The 16013-nt window shown below is 38.7% G+C and overlaps 1 protein-coding gene across 2 annotated transcripts in view; it reads right to left on the bottom strand.

Moving 5' to 3' along the window:
• col4a1 (collagen, type IV, alpha 1) overlaps positions 1-16013 on the bottom strand; it is an 87666-nt gene that overhangs the window by 8394 nt on the left and 63259 nt on the right. For both annotated transcript variants that reach the window (XM_088597030.1, XM_088597037.1), the window contains 18 exons: positions 15398-15548; positions 14887-15000; positions 13287-13454; positions 11772-11861; positions 10531-10683; positions 9302-9400; positions 8475-8564; positions 7346-7485; positions 7096-7222; positions 5143-5223; positions 4749-4847; positions 4063-4113; positions 3616-3801; positions 2930-3063; positions 2669-2741; positions 2434-2505; positions 1881-2009; positions 722-820 (listed from right to left, as the gene is read on the bottom strand). In XM_088597030.1, the coding sequence (XP_088453156.1) occupies positions 722-820; positions 1881-2009; positions 2434-2505; positions 2669-2741; positions 2930-3063; positions 3616-3801; positions 4063-4113; positions 4749-4847; positions 5143-5223; positions 7096-7222; positions 7346-7485; positions 8475-8564; positions 9302-9400; positions 10531-10683; positions 11772-11861; positions 13287-13454; positions 14887-15000; positions 15398-15548 (2056 nt within the window). The remainder of the gene's footprint in view (positions 1-721; positions 821-1880; positions 2010-2433; positions 2506-2668; positions 2742-2929; positions 3064-3615; positions 3802-4062; positions 4114-4748; positions 4848-5142; positions 5224-7095; positions 7223-7345; positions 7486-8474; positions 8565-9301; positions 9401-10530; positions 10684-11771; positions 11862-13286; positions 13455-14886; positions 15001-15397; positions 15549-16013) is intronic.

Here is a 16013-nt window from a genome sequence, read left to right as displayed (position 1 = left end):
AAGCTTTTTTGTTTTTATATTTATGAATCAAGTTGCAAATAAATTATAATGAAGGGTTAATCCACCATATAACACTTACTTATGATGTACAGTTTTTACTTAAAGATTATTGAACATACAGTAGATTAGGTTCTGAACGGGAGAGCTTCAGGAGCAGAGTACTGTCACAATCGTCATCCCTCCTCTAGAGGGCGCTCCGACCCTTTTGTGTTTTGTTTCATTGTCACGTACACCTGTCCCTGGAACCACCGTCCTTAATATAAACCCGGTGGTCTGGAAGCGCAGGGCTCTGCATTGGAAGACGGACCCGCCTAGCATCAAGTTTCCCTTCATCCGCGGCTTGAAGGCTTAGGCTTCCGATCGGCGCCCTGACCTAGCTGAGTCCGGGGCTCGGAGCGCCTGGCCTCGTCATTTTGTTTTTAACCTCCTATTCCTGTTCTGGATCCCGTTCCGGATTTTAACCCTGTCTTGTCTTGGATGGATCTCCCGGCACTTGGACCCTGGACTGTGCCTTAGTTTCCTGTTTTGGACTTGCCTCCCCCACGCACCTGGATCACTGTCTACACCTCCCCCTGTTAGCCATCCCTTCCATTCCTATCCAAGTTTTCCCCATAGCCCTTTTCCAGTCACTTCCAGATTTTACCGTCTTCACGGGGTCCTGAACTATGCACTACATGGGAGTCAGGACCTGCTCCTGTGACAATCTGCTAATGATTCTAACCTGCAGGGCCAATAGGTCCAGGCTCTCCTTTCTGTCCAGGCCTGCCATCATAACCAGGTATGCCCTCCTCCCCTGACACTCCTTGTGGGCCAGTCACACCTGTTGAGAAAACCGATAGCATTGAATTCACATGCTACGCATCAAATTAGAATTTCAAAATCTATTCATTTTACTTTGCTAGAAGCTTCATGTCTAAATAGGTTTTTTAAAAATAAAATCACTGCAAAATATCATTTCATGTATTTACTGAAATGCAACATCATTAATAAAAATAGTAATTAACGTTTATTTTCTACATCAAATCCAACTGAGCAAATAGAGTATGTTAGCCTATTATAGATTAACTTAATTTGGGATTTTGCTCCCCATCCTCATAAATTTAAATTACTTTAATTTTTAGTTATGATTTATATGTAAAAACATTTAATACTGATAATTAATAGTAACAGTTATACTTGATATTGATGTTTTTTGTTTTTTGACTGCAATCACTGAAAGCAATGAATTTCAACATATTTATCTCACTTTCATCTGCTTATTAAAAGCAAACGTCCTTAAACATATATAATTATTTCAAACATAAACTTAAATATAATCTATCAACAATTTGTGAATTTTTATACCTGTGATGCAGCCAGTTATCTTTTTATTTGTAATGGAAAAAAAATGTTTCATATAGTCTGTTTCTTAACAGGTGCAGGTAAACATATATTTGGCTGATATAGTAGGGTAATTAGCACTCATTTTCTCATGTGCTAATTATTAAATGACAGGACATATTATTGAATAGACAAAGATTAAATCCGCTCTGAAAGGTAGAGAGAATAAACACTGCATTTCAGCTGCTGACCCTTCTTCAGGTGTGAGAAGAACATTGTGTTTCTTCTTTTTACTTAACTTACTTTGGAATTAACCTTTACTTTCTCCTTCGCACCCAACTCACACTGGCGCAGCTCCCCAGTTAAAGACATATTAATGTTAAGTATAATGATCCAATTTCAATATGTATAAAGTAGGTGCAAAGTGCTGAAGAGGTCTGGTTGGATATTATGAAATATACAGTATTTACTACAGGAAATGGAAACAAAAAAGTAAAGTATGTGCATTCATATACAGTTATAAATTCAACATGACTGACAAACAGAAAAGTCAATGTCACCTTGCTGTCCTTTAGGTCCTGGGTAGCCCTGCAGTCCCTGGGGCCCTACTGGCCCCTGGGGGCCAGGAAAACCAATGTCTCCTTTAATAGAGATGAAGGGACCTGGAGGTCCTGGGGGACCATCAGCACCTGCAGAACAAATGTGGTGTCATTCAGAAGTATTATTTAGTACATTCATTAGTACATTAACAACACACAGATGTGCAGACACACAGATTATGTGCACTGGAACAGAAAACCATATTTGTGTTTTCTGTGTATTTGAGTCGTTAGAGAAACTTTATAGTAATAAAATGGGGGTTAGATAGCTTGTAATTTTGTGTTAACAGTGGAGCTTTATATCAAGGTTTAAAAATCCTTATAGATGTTTCTTACGGTCTCTGTCCTACAGTACACATGAAGTATTTGGCAAGTTAAGGTATATTAACCTGAAGGTTAAACAAGGAAAGAGGCTGCTACTCCCTTTGGCTTACTGTCGCCATAGTTACTGTATTTGAATACCATGGCAGTGATGCCTCAGTAATGTTGCCCTGTAGTTCATATTTTCACTTACCCTTGATGCCTGGGAGACCTCTGTCGCCTGCTTCTCCTTTGAATCCAAATATTCCCGTTTCACCCTTCATTCCTAATGATAAAGCACAATACATGTTGATGTCTACTTAATACACTCTGGAAATTACAACAATATCGCAAAATCTTGTTGTTTTACCTGTTTAACAGAGGTGATTAAGGCTTTGAGGAATACTCAAGCATTCTAGAACCTCTGGTAAATGTAGAGAAATACTGACCTTGAAATCCAGGAACTCCTTGGATGCCCTTTTCTCCCTTTTGCCCATTTAATCCAGGAAGACCAGTGTTTCCCTGCATTTAAACCCAAACAGAAATGAATACAATCAAAATTGTACCGGTCCATTTATTTCTCCCTGGTTTCTCACACAACATCCACTATTTCAGACTTTTTATTTAAAATCCTCCATGCAGTTCACATGCAGGCAGGTCAGGTCTTCAGTTTAGTTCCATAATAAACGTATAGGCCATGTTTGGCTTACAGGAATTCCAGATTCTCCTTTGTCTCCCTTTTCCCCCTGTAGTCCAGGTGGTCCACTAAAGCCTGGATATCCTTTCTCTCCTTTGGCCCCAACATTTCCTGGGATTCCAGGAGGTCCTGGGGCTCCGGGTGAACCTAAACAGCACAGAAAATACATCCTAACAAGGAGTGAAGCTTCCCAAAGATGGCTAACTAGTCTCTTGGAATGGAAATATTGTAGCTGTAGCTAAATCTAGTGTATCTTATATTTCAAACAGCTTCTCGGGAACCCAGAGGAGAAGGATTAAATTTCTCACTGCCACAGAACTGAAGACAGGAGCACTCAGAAAATAAAACACACATGGATACTAGAGAATGTAAAAACTCCACACAGAAGGTACCCCAGCCTGAAATCGAGACCCTGGAACAAAGAGCTGTTTGGCAGCACTACTAACCACCACAAGATTTTCATTAAATTAAAATTAAAACCTTCAAAACAGTACATAAAAGTGCAATCAAATTAAGATACCCGAAATGGTTACTCTTAAATGTCTGATATACAGTGAGTACAACGTGCTCATCTGGGTCATCTATCTTTGGAAATGGAAATATTGTGGCTGTTATTTGCATAAATCTAGCGTACCTTATATTTCAAACACCTTCTCAGGTGCGCTTTACGGAGAATGATTAAGGCTGCATTGTGTCTACCTGTGTGTCCAGGATCGCCCGGTTGTCCTCTCTCTCCCTTCGGCCCATGCATGGCTGGACCGGGAAGACCCCGTTCTCCTGGCTGACCCTGCAGTCCCTGGAAACCAGGCAGCCCCCTGTCCCCTTTGATGCCAGGAATGCCAGGAGTGCCAGGAATACCAGGTTCTCCAGGGATTCCTTCATCCCCTGAAAATCCCAGAAAAATGGCAAAACATCAAAACAGTGAAAACAACAGTCCCAGGGTGAGGATGGTTTATATTCAAGTCATTAGGCATTCATGAAAGAGCAAAATCGATCTCAAAGATAACTACAAACCCAAAAGAAAACCACTGACAATGGAAATAACCAAATAATTAATTCAGGTTTTAATGCTTCAAGATTAAAGATTAAACTATTAGTGTACTTTAATATTCTAGGATTAAGAAACGGTGATTTCAGGAATCTTACCTTTACTTCCAGCAGTACCTGGTGCCCCTGGGGTGCCTATTCCTGGAATGCCTATAAAAATATGACAAGGAATGAAGCTTGTAGTGTAGCACATAGACATGTTCTATATTGGCCTGTTTCTGACAGAGACAATGCTTTGGTCTATAACCCATCTTCATTTATGTAGAGAAAGCTAAAAGGTACTGCATTTGCACACTCAAGGTACTCATATTTAAGGGTAAAGGAGATGCATTTTTCATATAGAGTAAGTATTATTCATTTCTTTTTTAATCTGTCTGTAAAATTCCATTCTCATTTATTTGAAAACATATCTGTATGAGGACCAAAGTTTGACTTTGACAGTTGAAAGTGCATGTTCGTCTGTGTAATATTAGGGTTTTTTTCTGGAAACTACTTTTCCCAGACAGAGATTCATGTCCTCTTCTGAGTGTGAAAGGGTTTGTTAATGTCAGTGTGTCTAGTGTGGAATGTAACACGTAACATGCTGGGCTCTTGACCTCACAGCAGTTATACATCATACAGTGTGAATATCAGTTTGTTTAGTTTGTGTTTTGTTCAATAAACTATAGTTTTTTAAGCTTTTTTATTTATTTCTTCAAGGTGGTGTTTACGGGTGTTTTGTTATTTCACTTTTATATATTGTACACATGTGGATGTCGAGTCCACAGTGTGTATACTGTGCTCACCTGGGTCACCCCTCTCTCCAGGTGTTCCTGGTATACCATCATTACCAGCCTCACCCCTCTCTCCTTGGGCACCAGGAGGTCCTTGAAGTCCTGGTTCACCTTCACATAACATTTAGACAAGTATTGATTTCTCACTTCTGAAGCCAAAAACATTTGATTGTCCCGAGCAATATACATTATTTCTTTATTTTACAGAAAAAATGGGCTTACATTTTCTGGGAAGAAACTGAAAATGTATACTGTACATTTCTGCCAACACTGACTGAAATTGCCAGAAACCGGTCATTTGTTTCTGCTGAATTGTAGTGAAGCTAAGGAGAGTTACTGTATCCATTTTAATCAAGGAAACGAGAAGGGATGAAGTGATAGGAAGCTGCTATCTGCCTTTACATACCTGGCCTTCCCTGTAGTCCAGGGTCTCCGGGAATCCCAGGTAACCCCACTACGCCCTTCTCTCCTGGGGGACCGGGACTACCTGCAGGATCAGAGCCAAGTCAGTACAGAGACAGTCCAACCTTTGACAGATTGATCTTAACATGATCATTAACACTTCTGGATTTTCTTAACTTGTTTCTGTTATAAGTATATGCACAATATGATTTATTTTTGTGCTAAAATCTGTGAAAACCATGATTACCAAATACTTTTTAGAATGTACCATATAAAATCACACATATTCTTAGCCTGGCAGATACTCAGTGTTTATATTTCAAATGTATAAATAACCTAACATAACCACGGCCATCCATTACTTTCTGTGGTGTTGGCATTTCCAACATGGCATCTCGAACATTCTGGGCATGTTGGGCCACAAAGCTGGCTTATTGGACCTCTGGTTACTACTAATTGGTGTGTGCTGGGGTTGCATTAAGAATTATGACTCTTGGCATGACCATTTAGCGTTTTATACAATTTTGCCTTTACACAAAGACGGCAAAAATGGCACAGGTCAAAATAAGGGTGGTGTTTAGTATGCCCTTTACAACTACCCACCAACAGAATTGCCACTAAGGTAGAACTAAAACATGGGATGGCCTAAGGGGTAGCTTTATCATGGTCTAGGACCAAACTGCTGATCCTGCCCTAATAAAGTATACTAAAAGTCATTACTTGGAGTGAAACTTAGGCTAAGTGAATCATGCCCAAAGTAACAGCTAGTCCAGGAAGATGACAGTATACTATAACCCAAATAGAGCATGCCATGATTCTCTCTTTCTCATCTTCCAAGCTATAGAAAAAAGACACTGCACTTCCCACAGATCGAAGCAGGAGGAAATTTCTGCTTCCCTTTTTTAGATCTGAAAACTAAAAGGCCTTTCTAAGCACTGAAGAGAACAGAAGTCAATTTCAGGAAAAAGGGCTGAGTTGTTTTAAATTTTATGGAAGTATTTCCTTCTTTCGAGCTTGCCAGAAAAAGCCTGTGTCTACTTGTTAACTACAGTAAGGTTGGTCCTCAACATCAGCTTTCCAAAGTGACCTCAAAGTGACATTATTGTGTTGATGGTGCTGAACTCTCAATTTGATGGAAGTTGTAAAACAATGGTGTTACTTTTGAGTTGTGTTATCATTTGAAGCACATGTTAAAAACAATGCAAGGGTGTCTTTCTTTTACCTTCATAACATTGCTCAATTAAGAACCTTGATCTTTCTCTATGATAGTAAAATATCAACAGATGCTGAATTATCTTTATTACAACAGGGTAAGACTACTGGAAAATCTTACTAGGTTTTAAGTTACTAAATAGGTTATTTTGTTTCTACAATTCTTCAGCTTGTAAGGGTAACCACTTCGCATTAGCAAATAACTCCAATTCTCTATAGATGAAACTTGCTACAGGTGAAATTTAGAGTGGACAGCCAGACTCTGCGTTTCACATATAAGACACCAAATGGTCAATCTCCAGATTATTTAAGGAGGTACTACATACTACATGAGTATAGTTCAGCTATTGATCTGAGATCTACAGATACTGTACAAGCCTTCTTACTCTACTGAAAGCCACACTCCACATAGTGGGTAATAGAGCCCTCTCATACGCATCAGTCCATTGTTAGAGCTCATTTGCAAATCCATCAGAGAGTCAGCGGCAGTCTTCTTTTTCCAACCTTTCTTAAAGATCTAAAAGTTCATTCAAAGTATTAATATGCAATTTAGTTTTACTTTTGGCTTCTGCTTTACAATTTTCATGGTATACAGTACATGAAGTCTGCTATGCATTTTACACACTTACTTTTTGATCATTTTGTGTGTTATATGTGTGCTATTGTACAGCACTTTGACTTTGTTGATGTGAAAAAGGACCTCTGAAGTGACCATAGTAGAAAACAATGAAAATGAATGACTTACCTGGATACCCCTGACCTCCAGAGTCTCCTTTCTCCCCAGGTTTTCCGTGCATTCCAGGAACTCCTACTGAGCCCTTCAGTCCTTTTTCCCCTTTGATTCCCTCCAAGCCAACCACACCTTGCTCACCCTAACCGCACAAAGAACGAGTCATTTTATTCTGCTGTTAGAAACACGCAACCTGTAAGAGAGGCTGATGTCTAGAGCACACAGTTGTAAGCTTTGTCCACGTCAAAAAGTAAGGGAAGCCCACCTTTTCTCCCTTCGAGCCTGGCAATCCGATGCCTGGTGGTCCCGCACTCCCCTTCTCCCCCTTCTCCCCAGATACTCCTTGAAAACCCTTGTACCCAGGTGTTCCAGCTAGCCCTTTACTACCCTTTGGTCCAAATGGACCTGGAAGACAACACACAGCAGGAAGATTCAATCAAATAGAACATAACTGATTTACAAAATTACAATTGAATAGCAGAAAGCGTTAGGTTAGGAAATTGTAATTTGGGTAGAATCCAGACTGAACAGTGGTGAAAGATTTTTTTTTTATCACACTGGAATGCATGTTCAATTTCAGAGCAGATCTCTTTATCTGAAAAATGAGTCGAATTACTATTTTATATAGCTGTCAACCAGAACTCATATCTTTGTGCTCAGGATAGAAAAGGTCCACGTCTTGCAGAGTATTTTCAGCCGGAAGCGGATTTTGAGTAACAACATGATGTTCCCTAACTCTTGAGAACAATACCAAATGCAAGAATTTCCTGACCATGAATATGACCATGACCATGGCAACAAGCTCTCCGCTTGATGGTACAATCGAGTGTTCATTCAGATTAAACTTGTATGACACAAAAATGGGGAAAAAGACATTTATTTGGATACTTTTGAATTGGAATCTACAAAGGTAGTCAGGAATTTATTCAAACTTAAAAGGTATTTTAAAGTGAATATATCTAAATACAAATTAAGCATTTTATGTGACTGAATAGGCCACTGTATATTATGAAAGTAATTTAAACTACACCCTGTTTGTTTTACTTGATTTACAAACAATTCTTTCAGGATCTCAGTGTACTGTAAAATGTTATCTGAAATATGGCTTTCTTATAAAAATATATATTGACGTTATATAACAATATCATAATACTGGAGTTTTAGAGTACTCGAGAGTGGGAAAGGTATAAACTATTGTGCTGCAAAGGTGCAAGTAGAGATAAAAGACAAATAAAATAAAATAAGCCAAAACAATGCTTTTGCTTATTTCTTTCTGCTTGAACCTTTCATGTAGGTTTCTGCTGTTTCTATAATGAAAATGTATAGCTGTCTTTTGGGCAGCTATGTGAAACACAACACTGAATGACATTCAGATCCCACTCCATGTCACCTACCCGGTAGGCCCATTTCTCCCATGCTGCCCTTAGGTCCTGGTGTACCAACAGACCCTGGTTCACCTGGGACACCTGTGTCACCCTTGAGACCTAGATCAGACATTAAAGAGCAATCAAATTCTGAAGAGTTTTCAAAGCAAGCATTACCACTGAATTTCTTAAAACTTCTTACAAAGTTGAAGAGGATATTCTGAAGATGACACAATAAAATATTTTTCTAACACATGCTCTTTATTATTAAATAGGAACAACGTCTCAAGTGATGTATCACAAATATTTGGAGACCATTTTGCTGAGAAGATCCACGTAAAGGTTTATTGAGTTAAACAAAAATGCAATCTTAGGTTGTCAAGGGAATTGGCAAGATATACAGTACAAGTCCGAATCAAGTGGCATCCAGTAAATGGCGGCTAGTGTTTACCTCATATAACATATTGTTTTTTTTAGATAAACTGACTTTTAATGCAATTGCGTTTGTCAATGGTTTTTCATGGACATACAGTACACAAGCCCTGGGATGCTGTGCCTGAGAACTTCCTGGAGAAATGTCTTCCTTTCATTTACAAACTTTATTATGTTCATATAATGATGCACCACCTTGAGAAAGCTCATTTTATGTGCTTCATTAAACATCCTCACTTGATGGGGGAATTATATTACTCAAGACGTCACATGGCTTGTTACTGCTTGTTTTAAATTAGCCACTATGTGTAAGTCACATGATCCTGAATTATAATATCTCTACTCTTGATATCCTATAGTGCTAATACTTCCATTGGATTGCAATGGTACAGGTTCAATGATAAAGTCCTACTATTCATATTTACCTGGATGGCCAGGTAGGCCTGGCTCCCCATCTTTCCCAGGCATTCCTGGAGAGCCTGGTTCTCCCTGGTGCCCCTTCAGCCCTGTGCTTCCAGTGAGACCTGTGAGACAGGAGAGATCATCAATAGAGCTGTTTCACTGGTTTTCCTTAACTTTCAATTTTTAATATGCTATATTACATCCAACACAACAAAGACTTCTAAAAGGCTGGTGAATATCTCATGAGTAAAAGCCTCAGAATTGAGGCAGCACTGTCAAGTAAAAGTTAGAGCTCTGGACTTCTAACTTTAATGTTAAAATCGCTGGTGCAGCAAAGAAGTTGTACCCTTGAGCAGACACTCGGATTACTCAGATTAGTTGCCTGCAATTGTCTGCAAAAGGTTAAATTCTAACCCTAATTCATCATTATACTGGAGGGTTATGTTTTGTAATATTCAGTAAACAATATAAAAAGTCTTGAAATAAAAAAAGACAATAAGCAAGCAAGTTTGATCAAATGCCTTAGTCTTATTTGTTTTTGTGTTCTTACTTTACTTCATTATTTATTATTTTAATGTTTTACCTTGCTAATTAGATCATTTGTGTTGATGAAAAAATCTTGACATATAGTAGTAAAAGAAAGGTCTACAGCGATTTAGAGTGATGTAACTGGTGATGCTTGTTTTACTTTTGGATAAAAAATACTTTATTACCATAAAAAAATGATTGCTGTCAGGCTCTTAGAAATTTACCCAGGTAAAAAGTTAATGAGAGGCTGTAGTAGCTCAGATGGCAAGGGTATCTAGCTCCTGACCAGAAGGTCCCAGGTTCAATCCCAGGTAGGGGCAAGTGATGTCCCCCATTTCCCATGGGTATTTATGGCCTGCAAAGGGACCTACCTATCTACCTAAAAGGTTCCTGACTTAAAGTATCTCTGATTCTGATATCCTGTGGTGCTAATACTGCTATGGATTGTCTTGGTGCATGTTCAATGATAAACTGCTACTATTTGAAAGCAGCTACTGAGAAAGGTCTCAATTTCTATTGCAAAAGTTTCTCTGGATTGCCATAATTGTTTGTATATCTTCATTATATCTTGCAGCATAGAAATCTTCAAGTCTTTTGGTTATTTTATGCAGGTGAAGTGCTACAAGAATTTGTAACACCATTTTTCTCATGTTTCCTTGAGTTAATCTTGAATCTTCCAGTTGCTGCACTACCATCACTATGTGGGTTAGCCTGTTATTATTACCTTGGTCTCCCTGGTCTCCCTTTTCACCCTTTAGATGTTCCATTTCCACATCAGTCATGTTTCCTGCGGGTCCCTGTATACCTGGCTCCCCTTTATCTCCTTTGTAGCCTGGGTCACCATCAATTCCCCTGGGCCCACTTAGCCCTGGATCACCTGGTAGAAAAGCACAAAAAGTCCAGTGAAATACCATACAGAGTGGTGAAGAGGTGAGATTAAGATTTATAGTTTAACACAGGGGTTAGCAATTTATGGTACATAAGACACACTTCAGGCTACTGAAAGTGATCGCAGCATCTCTATCATTACCTGTTGGAAGTCCCTGCCAGTGAAATTTGTCTGGGGCATTTTCACTGTTTCAGCATATGGATCAACATACAATACCTTTGTGAACTGGTATTTTCACAAGGAAGTCAGTTCTTTGTCCCACTAGTATCTGGTTAACAACTGAACGCTCAGAGGTTTGCATGCCGCTTAAAGTGTCAAGCTACGAGCCTAAGACTGGAGAACCCAGCAAGGGATATCAAGACCAAGGATCAGGATAAATGGCGAGACATGCATAATAATTTATTAATTTTAGATATTATATTTTAGCATGACATTTTTTATTAATCATAATGTAAATAGGGCTATTGACTATATTTAAAAATTATCAATGGCACAAAATGCATGGACTAACTTTTGGCACTCTCTTTCTGAATGGTTGGCTGCTACTGCTTTAACATACAGTATCCAGACATATCTGAATCACCTTCAATTAATCCACACCATTTTATAATAGTGGACAAAATCAACAACAATTCTACATTGTCATTATTTATTGAAAAAAATGAGTTAATCAGTCTCTCACATTGCCTGGGAAGACTTCTGGCCAACTATTCCTTACAGAACTCTTTCATCTCTGTTATATTTAGCTTTGAGTGCATATAAACCTTTTTCAAGAAATATGCAGTATGAATATGACAGCAAAGGCTCAATGGCTTCTTCATTTCCTACTTCACTATTTGTAAACATTCTGTAGAACTAAGTGGTGTTATATAGAAAGGTGAATAACTTAATGTTTTAAAACATAATCGCCCCAACGCCACTTCTCTACTTCAGATTATTTTTCTGGCAATAAACCTAATGGCATTGCTTTATCTTCCTTTCGCATAAGCTTGTCTTTGAACTACAGTTGTACAGACTACTTGGAAGACACTTATTCGTACTTTCTGATGGAACCTGTAAATCTAGAAGGTTCTTACCTCTCAGTCCTGGGTTACCTGGACTACCCTTAGAACCTCCAGATCCAGGTAATCCAGGGATTCCCATCACTCCCATTTCTCCCTTGGGGCCTGCAGATTATCACAAAGAGTGAACTCCTTTTGTGGAACAATGCATTTCAGAAAGCCGAAGAGAAAGAAACACAACATTTCAGCATAGAATGAACCTATTGTTCCTTTGCAGACCACGCATGCTGACGCAGCTACCCACCTGAACTATGTCAGAAAGCCACCTTAAAGAATTCTTGAAAATAGACTGCAAGCAAGGAAGTCAACAAGTCTAGTGAATGCATCAATGGTTACACAATAGTTTGGCTGAAATTAAATGTGTCTGTGTAAGAAAAAGGTTCTGCCCTTCTACTTGGAACTTGGTGACGTTTGTCCAAGTGTTCTGTCGTATCTCAGAATGACACAAGTGGTGAGTACCCTGGTACCTTGTTTGGATTGTGGCAATAATCCATCTTCCTTGGTTTCATATCAGTTGAGAAGACTCACATAATTGCTATTAAGTCTGTGTTTTTCACTGAGCAATTTTGGCACCCATCCATGACACACTTTGTCTGTTCTGGATTATGGAATTCACAATACCGTGAGATACACCATCCATGGCTATGTAGGCATCTATTGATACATAATTAACCTAGCATACTGCATGTGTGTGCCAATTCGGGCAGCAATAGTGCTCTATGAAATAAGACCCTTGTTTAGACTGTTGTTAATTTCCAACACTCATTGGCCTGTTGGAAATTGTCCATACCATTTCTACACCTTTTTTTCTGTTGCAAGCACTTTGTACCATATTGTGCAGACATTCATCTATACATGTCATGTAGTTTAGCTCCTCCACTAAGCAGACATGTTCATTTCACACTGATCTATAAATGTGTCATTTTGAATGGGAAGCCATTAATACAGCATTAGTACCTTGGAGAGATGAGTACAAAGTTGCTGCTTCAGTATCACACAAATTGTAACTGTATTATGGACTATAACTGGTATTAAAATTAACTGGTTTGACTTGCTTTCTATACATTTATCTAACAACTTTTAAAAACTGCTTTATGAGTTGTATGAGTATTTTCGGGGTTTGCTTAAACCACACTATATCCAAGCCTCTGACAAAAGTATCTGTACACTGCATGTCTTGCTAAGTGTTCTGTGAAAACCTAATTTGCGGTGGGCCTCTCTAAAGCTTCATGTTTGGGTTTTCATTGCTTGTGTATCTGTTCTGTTTCTGAAGAGACTTTCAACTCTTGCTGGAAATGTCCAAGGAAAAAAATAGGTAAATGTAAGTGATGAATGAATTTTGCACATGTGAAAGGTGGATCTGAAAATGGATAGTTGTTGCATGACACAGGTAATATTAAAATACAATATTCTAATATATATACTGAATATATACATTTTAAAACAATAAAACTGTTGAGAGACAAAGGGTGCGATTAAGGTAATAAGGTCTTTGTTTTTCCGTCAACACAGCTGTGGCTTTAAACTTACCTTGTGGTCCAGGAAGTCCTTCTCTCCCTGCAGGTCCAGGTGTCCCAGGTAATCCCACAGATCCTGGCAGCCCAGGGAAACCTGGAGAGCCTTGTTCTCCCTGGGGCCCAGGCATGTCCAGTCCTGGAACACCAGGGTAGCCTTTCTCACCCTTCAAGCCCGGACGTCCTGCAGGTTACATTCATAATATCAAAAAATGGTTTGGATATGCTTGTCAACAAAAGTGTCATTCAAATGTTTCCTTAACTTTGTAGAGTTTTATCATTACCCTGGAACACTTATCATGATACTGGAACACTGACTGCCCACTGGAACTACTGTATTAACAAAGGTTAGCAATTTCAGGAATGCAGGCTATGAAGGAAATAGAGTTTTAAAGGAATAAGATGGGAGTGTATACATATGGAATCAAGAGAAAATGGGTTGAAAAGTTAAGAATGATTGGCTGAAAGCACAGACCAGCTTATTCCCAAGAGCAAACAATCATGGACTAGAAAGCCCAAGAGGTTTTATAAATCCATTAAAAATACATACTGTAGAATAAAAACATCCAATTCCATTTAAAGAAAATGAGTTTAATGAACTGCAATGTGGCTTACTTTATTTACATTTAAGCTTATTGCAAAAAATAAACAGAACTAGAGGGATAGCTGAATGACAACAGGACTTTATGGAATAGTTAGCATGTAGAAAAGGTCTTGTGTAACTAATTAGAGTTTTTTGAACAAGAAACAGTTGTAACAGTTGTAAACACAGCATGTAATAAGACTTTCAGAAGGCTTCATAAAAGATTAATTCTTAAATTACAAGATTTATGTACTCCAGAAAATGCATTTAGATTAGGAACTGAACAGTAGAACATAGTGCAGGCAAAGGGTACATTTTCAAATCAGGTTGATAATCAGCAGAATATCACAGTAATCTGTACTAGGACCACCATTTTTCTGATTTATATCAATGACCTAGTCACATTCACAGATGATCTTAAAACAGGCAAAAACTGTATAAACTGCAATGGTCATTACAAAATAAATAAATGTGAATGCAAGACTGGTCCAACATCTGGCAGACGACATATAATGCTGTCAAGTGCACAGTATTACACAACAAATGTTAAGTTTCTGGGGGTACAATGCATCTAAGAATCCAACAAAAAATGTTACATCATTATAAGCCTTTCATGTGGCCAGGAGTTATTAATACAGTAAATAAGTTATTGTTAATATAGTAGTTATTTATATATAAAAACAGTTATTGAAACTGCCCCTGTTCTATTGGGCAACAATACAAAATCAGAACACTAAAAGCATTCCCAAAGATTTGTTTAGGTTATTGGTTATTAAAAGGATTAAATAGTTCCTCTAGACATCAGGATTATCACTGTCACTAGGGATCTTTAATGTATCAGTAGCACGCTCATCAGGAATAATTATAACATTTTCACTTGTGCAAATTCTGGGTAGGCTGACACATGGAAGAGGTGCACTAAAGGTGCCCACTAAAGCACTAGTGAACTAAAGATACAGAGGCATTCTCTTCAGTCAGGCCTCACACTGCCCTGCATACTGCAGGATGAAGCAGAGAAGGAGAATTGACTTACCGATTGGACCAGGTAATCCTTTGGGGCCCACAGGCCCAGGTAAACCAGGCTCACCGAAACCTGGGGGACCAGGGGGCCCCGGAAATCCCCGTATGCCTGGAAACCCGGAGTCACCTGGAATCAACATGGACAAATCATACAACCTCTAGATGGGCCAAAGAGTCTTCTGTGATTTGTAACCTTTCTCGTGTTATTAGGTTCTCATGAATTGATCCTTTTTATTTCACGGAAGAGAGCATAAGATAAATAAAATATCTCATTAACTGTAAAAAGGTCAACAGTGATAAACATGCAAAACATCCAACACTAAAAACTAATTTAAAAGGCATCCAAACTTAATACATAAGAACACCAACACAATCAAACATTCAGATTCAGCTGCTTCAAGGATATACATGCTAGCTTTTGTCTTAGATTCTTATACTCACAAAAGATGCATTACACACACTCATAAAGGTTGTTTGCTCAAGTTTACAGCATGTTTCCGCATTAAGAAACCAGAAGATTCTACCTTTCACTCCCTGAGGTCCAGGAGGACCTGGCTGCCCTTCCAGTCCTGGAATGCCTGGAAACCCTGGGTTTCCCTTCTCTCCCGGATATCCAGGGACACCTTGAGGCCCTGCTGATCCTTTAGGCCCTGGAAGACCTATACCAGGCTCACCCTGGTGCAAAGCAAGGAAGCAAAAGCTAGCATCAATGAAAACGCTTTGCAAAATCCAATGAAAAATCTTGTGCAGAAATAATGTACAGTATTGTAATTACTGTATAATAAATCTGATTTTTATTACTTATTATGAAGGGAAAATGTTTTGCATATACAGTAGGGTGACCAGGTAGACAGCTTGGTTGAGCATTCTGATTGGAAATCTAGTGTACACAATTTTCTGTTGGAACCCTCCTGGACCCACCCCAGCCACCAGCCTGGTCTGTTTAGTGAGCCCTGGCCAAATCCACCATCAAAGTGTAAGTGAGTGAATGTGAAACTGTAGTTGAGATCATGTCAGGTTAAAATAATATATACTAGCATCAATCAGTCCTCGTCAAGTCCTAATAGTAGGAAAATCTAACCTCGTATAGCAAATAACACACACAAAATGTACTTTGTCATTATTTATTAAATAAAAAGT

The sequence above is a fragment of the Lepisosteus platostomus genome, chromosome 2 (assembly GCF_059453375.1).
Source record: "Lepisosteus platostomus isolate fLepPlt1 chromosome 2, fLepPlt1.hap1, whole genome shotgun sequence".
NCBI classification, from domain to species: Eukaryota; Metazoa; Chordata; class Actinopteri; order Semionotiformes; family Lepisosteidae; genus Lepisosteus; species Lepisosteus platostomus.
The sequence above is the reverse complement of the archived record's forward strand: the minus strand, read 5'-3'. Positions and strand labels throughout refer to the sequence as shown.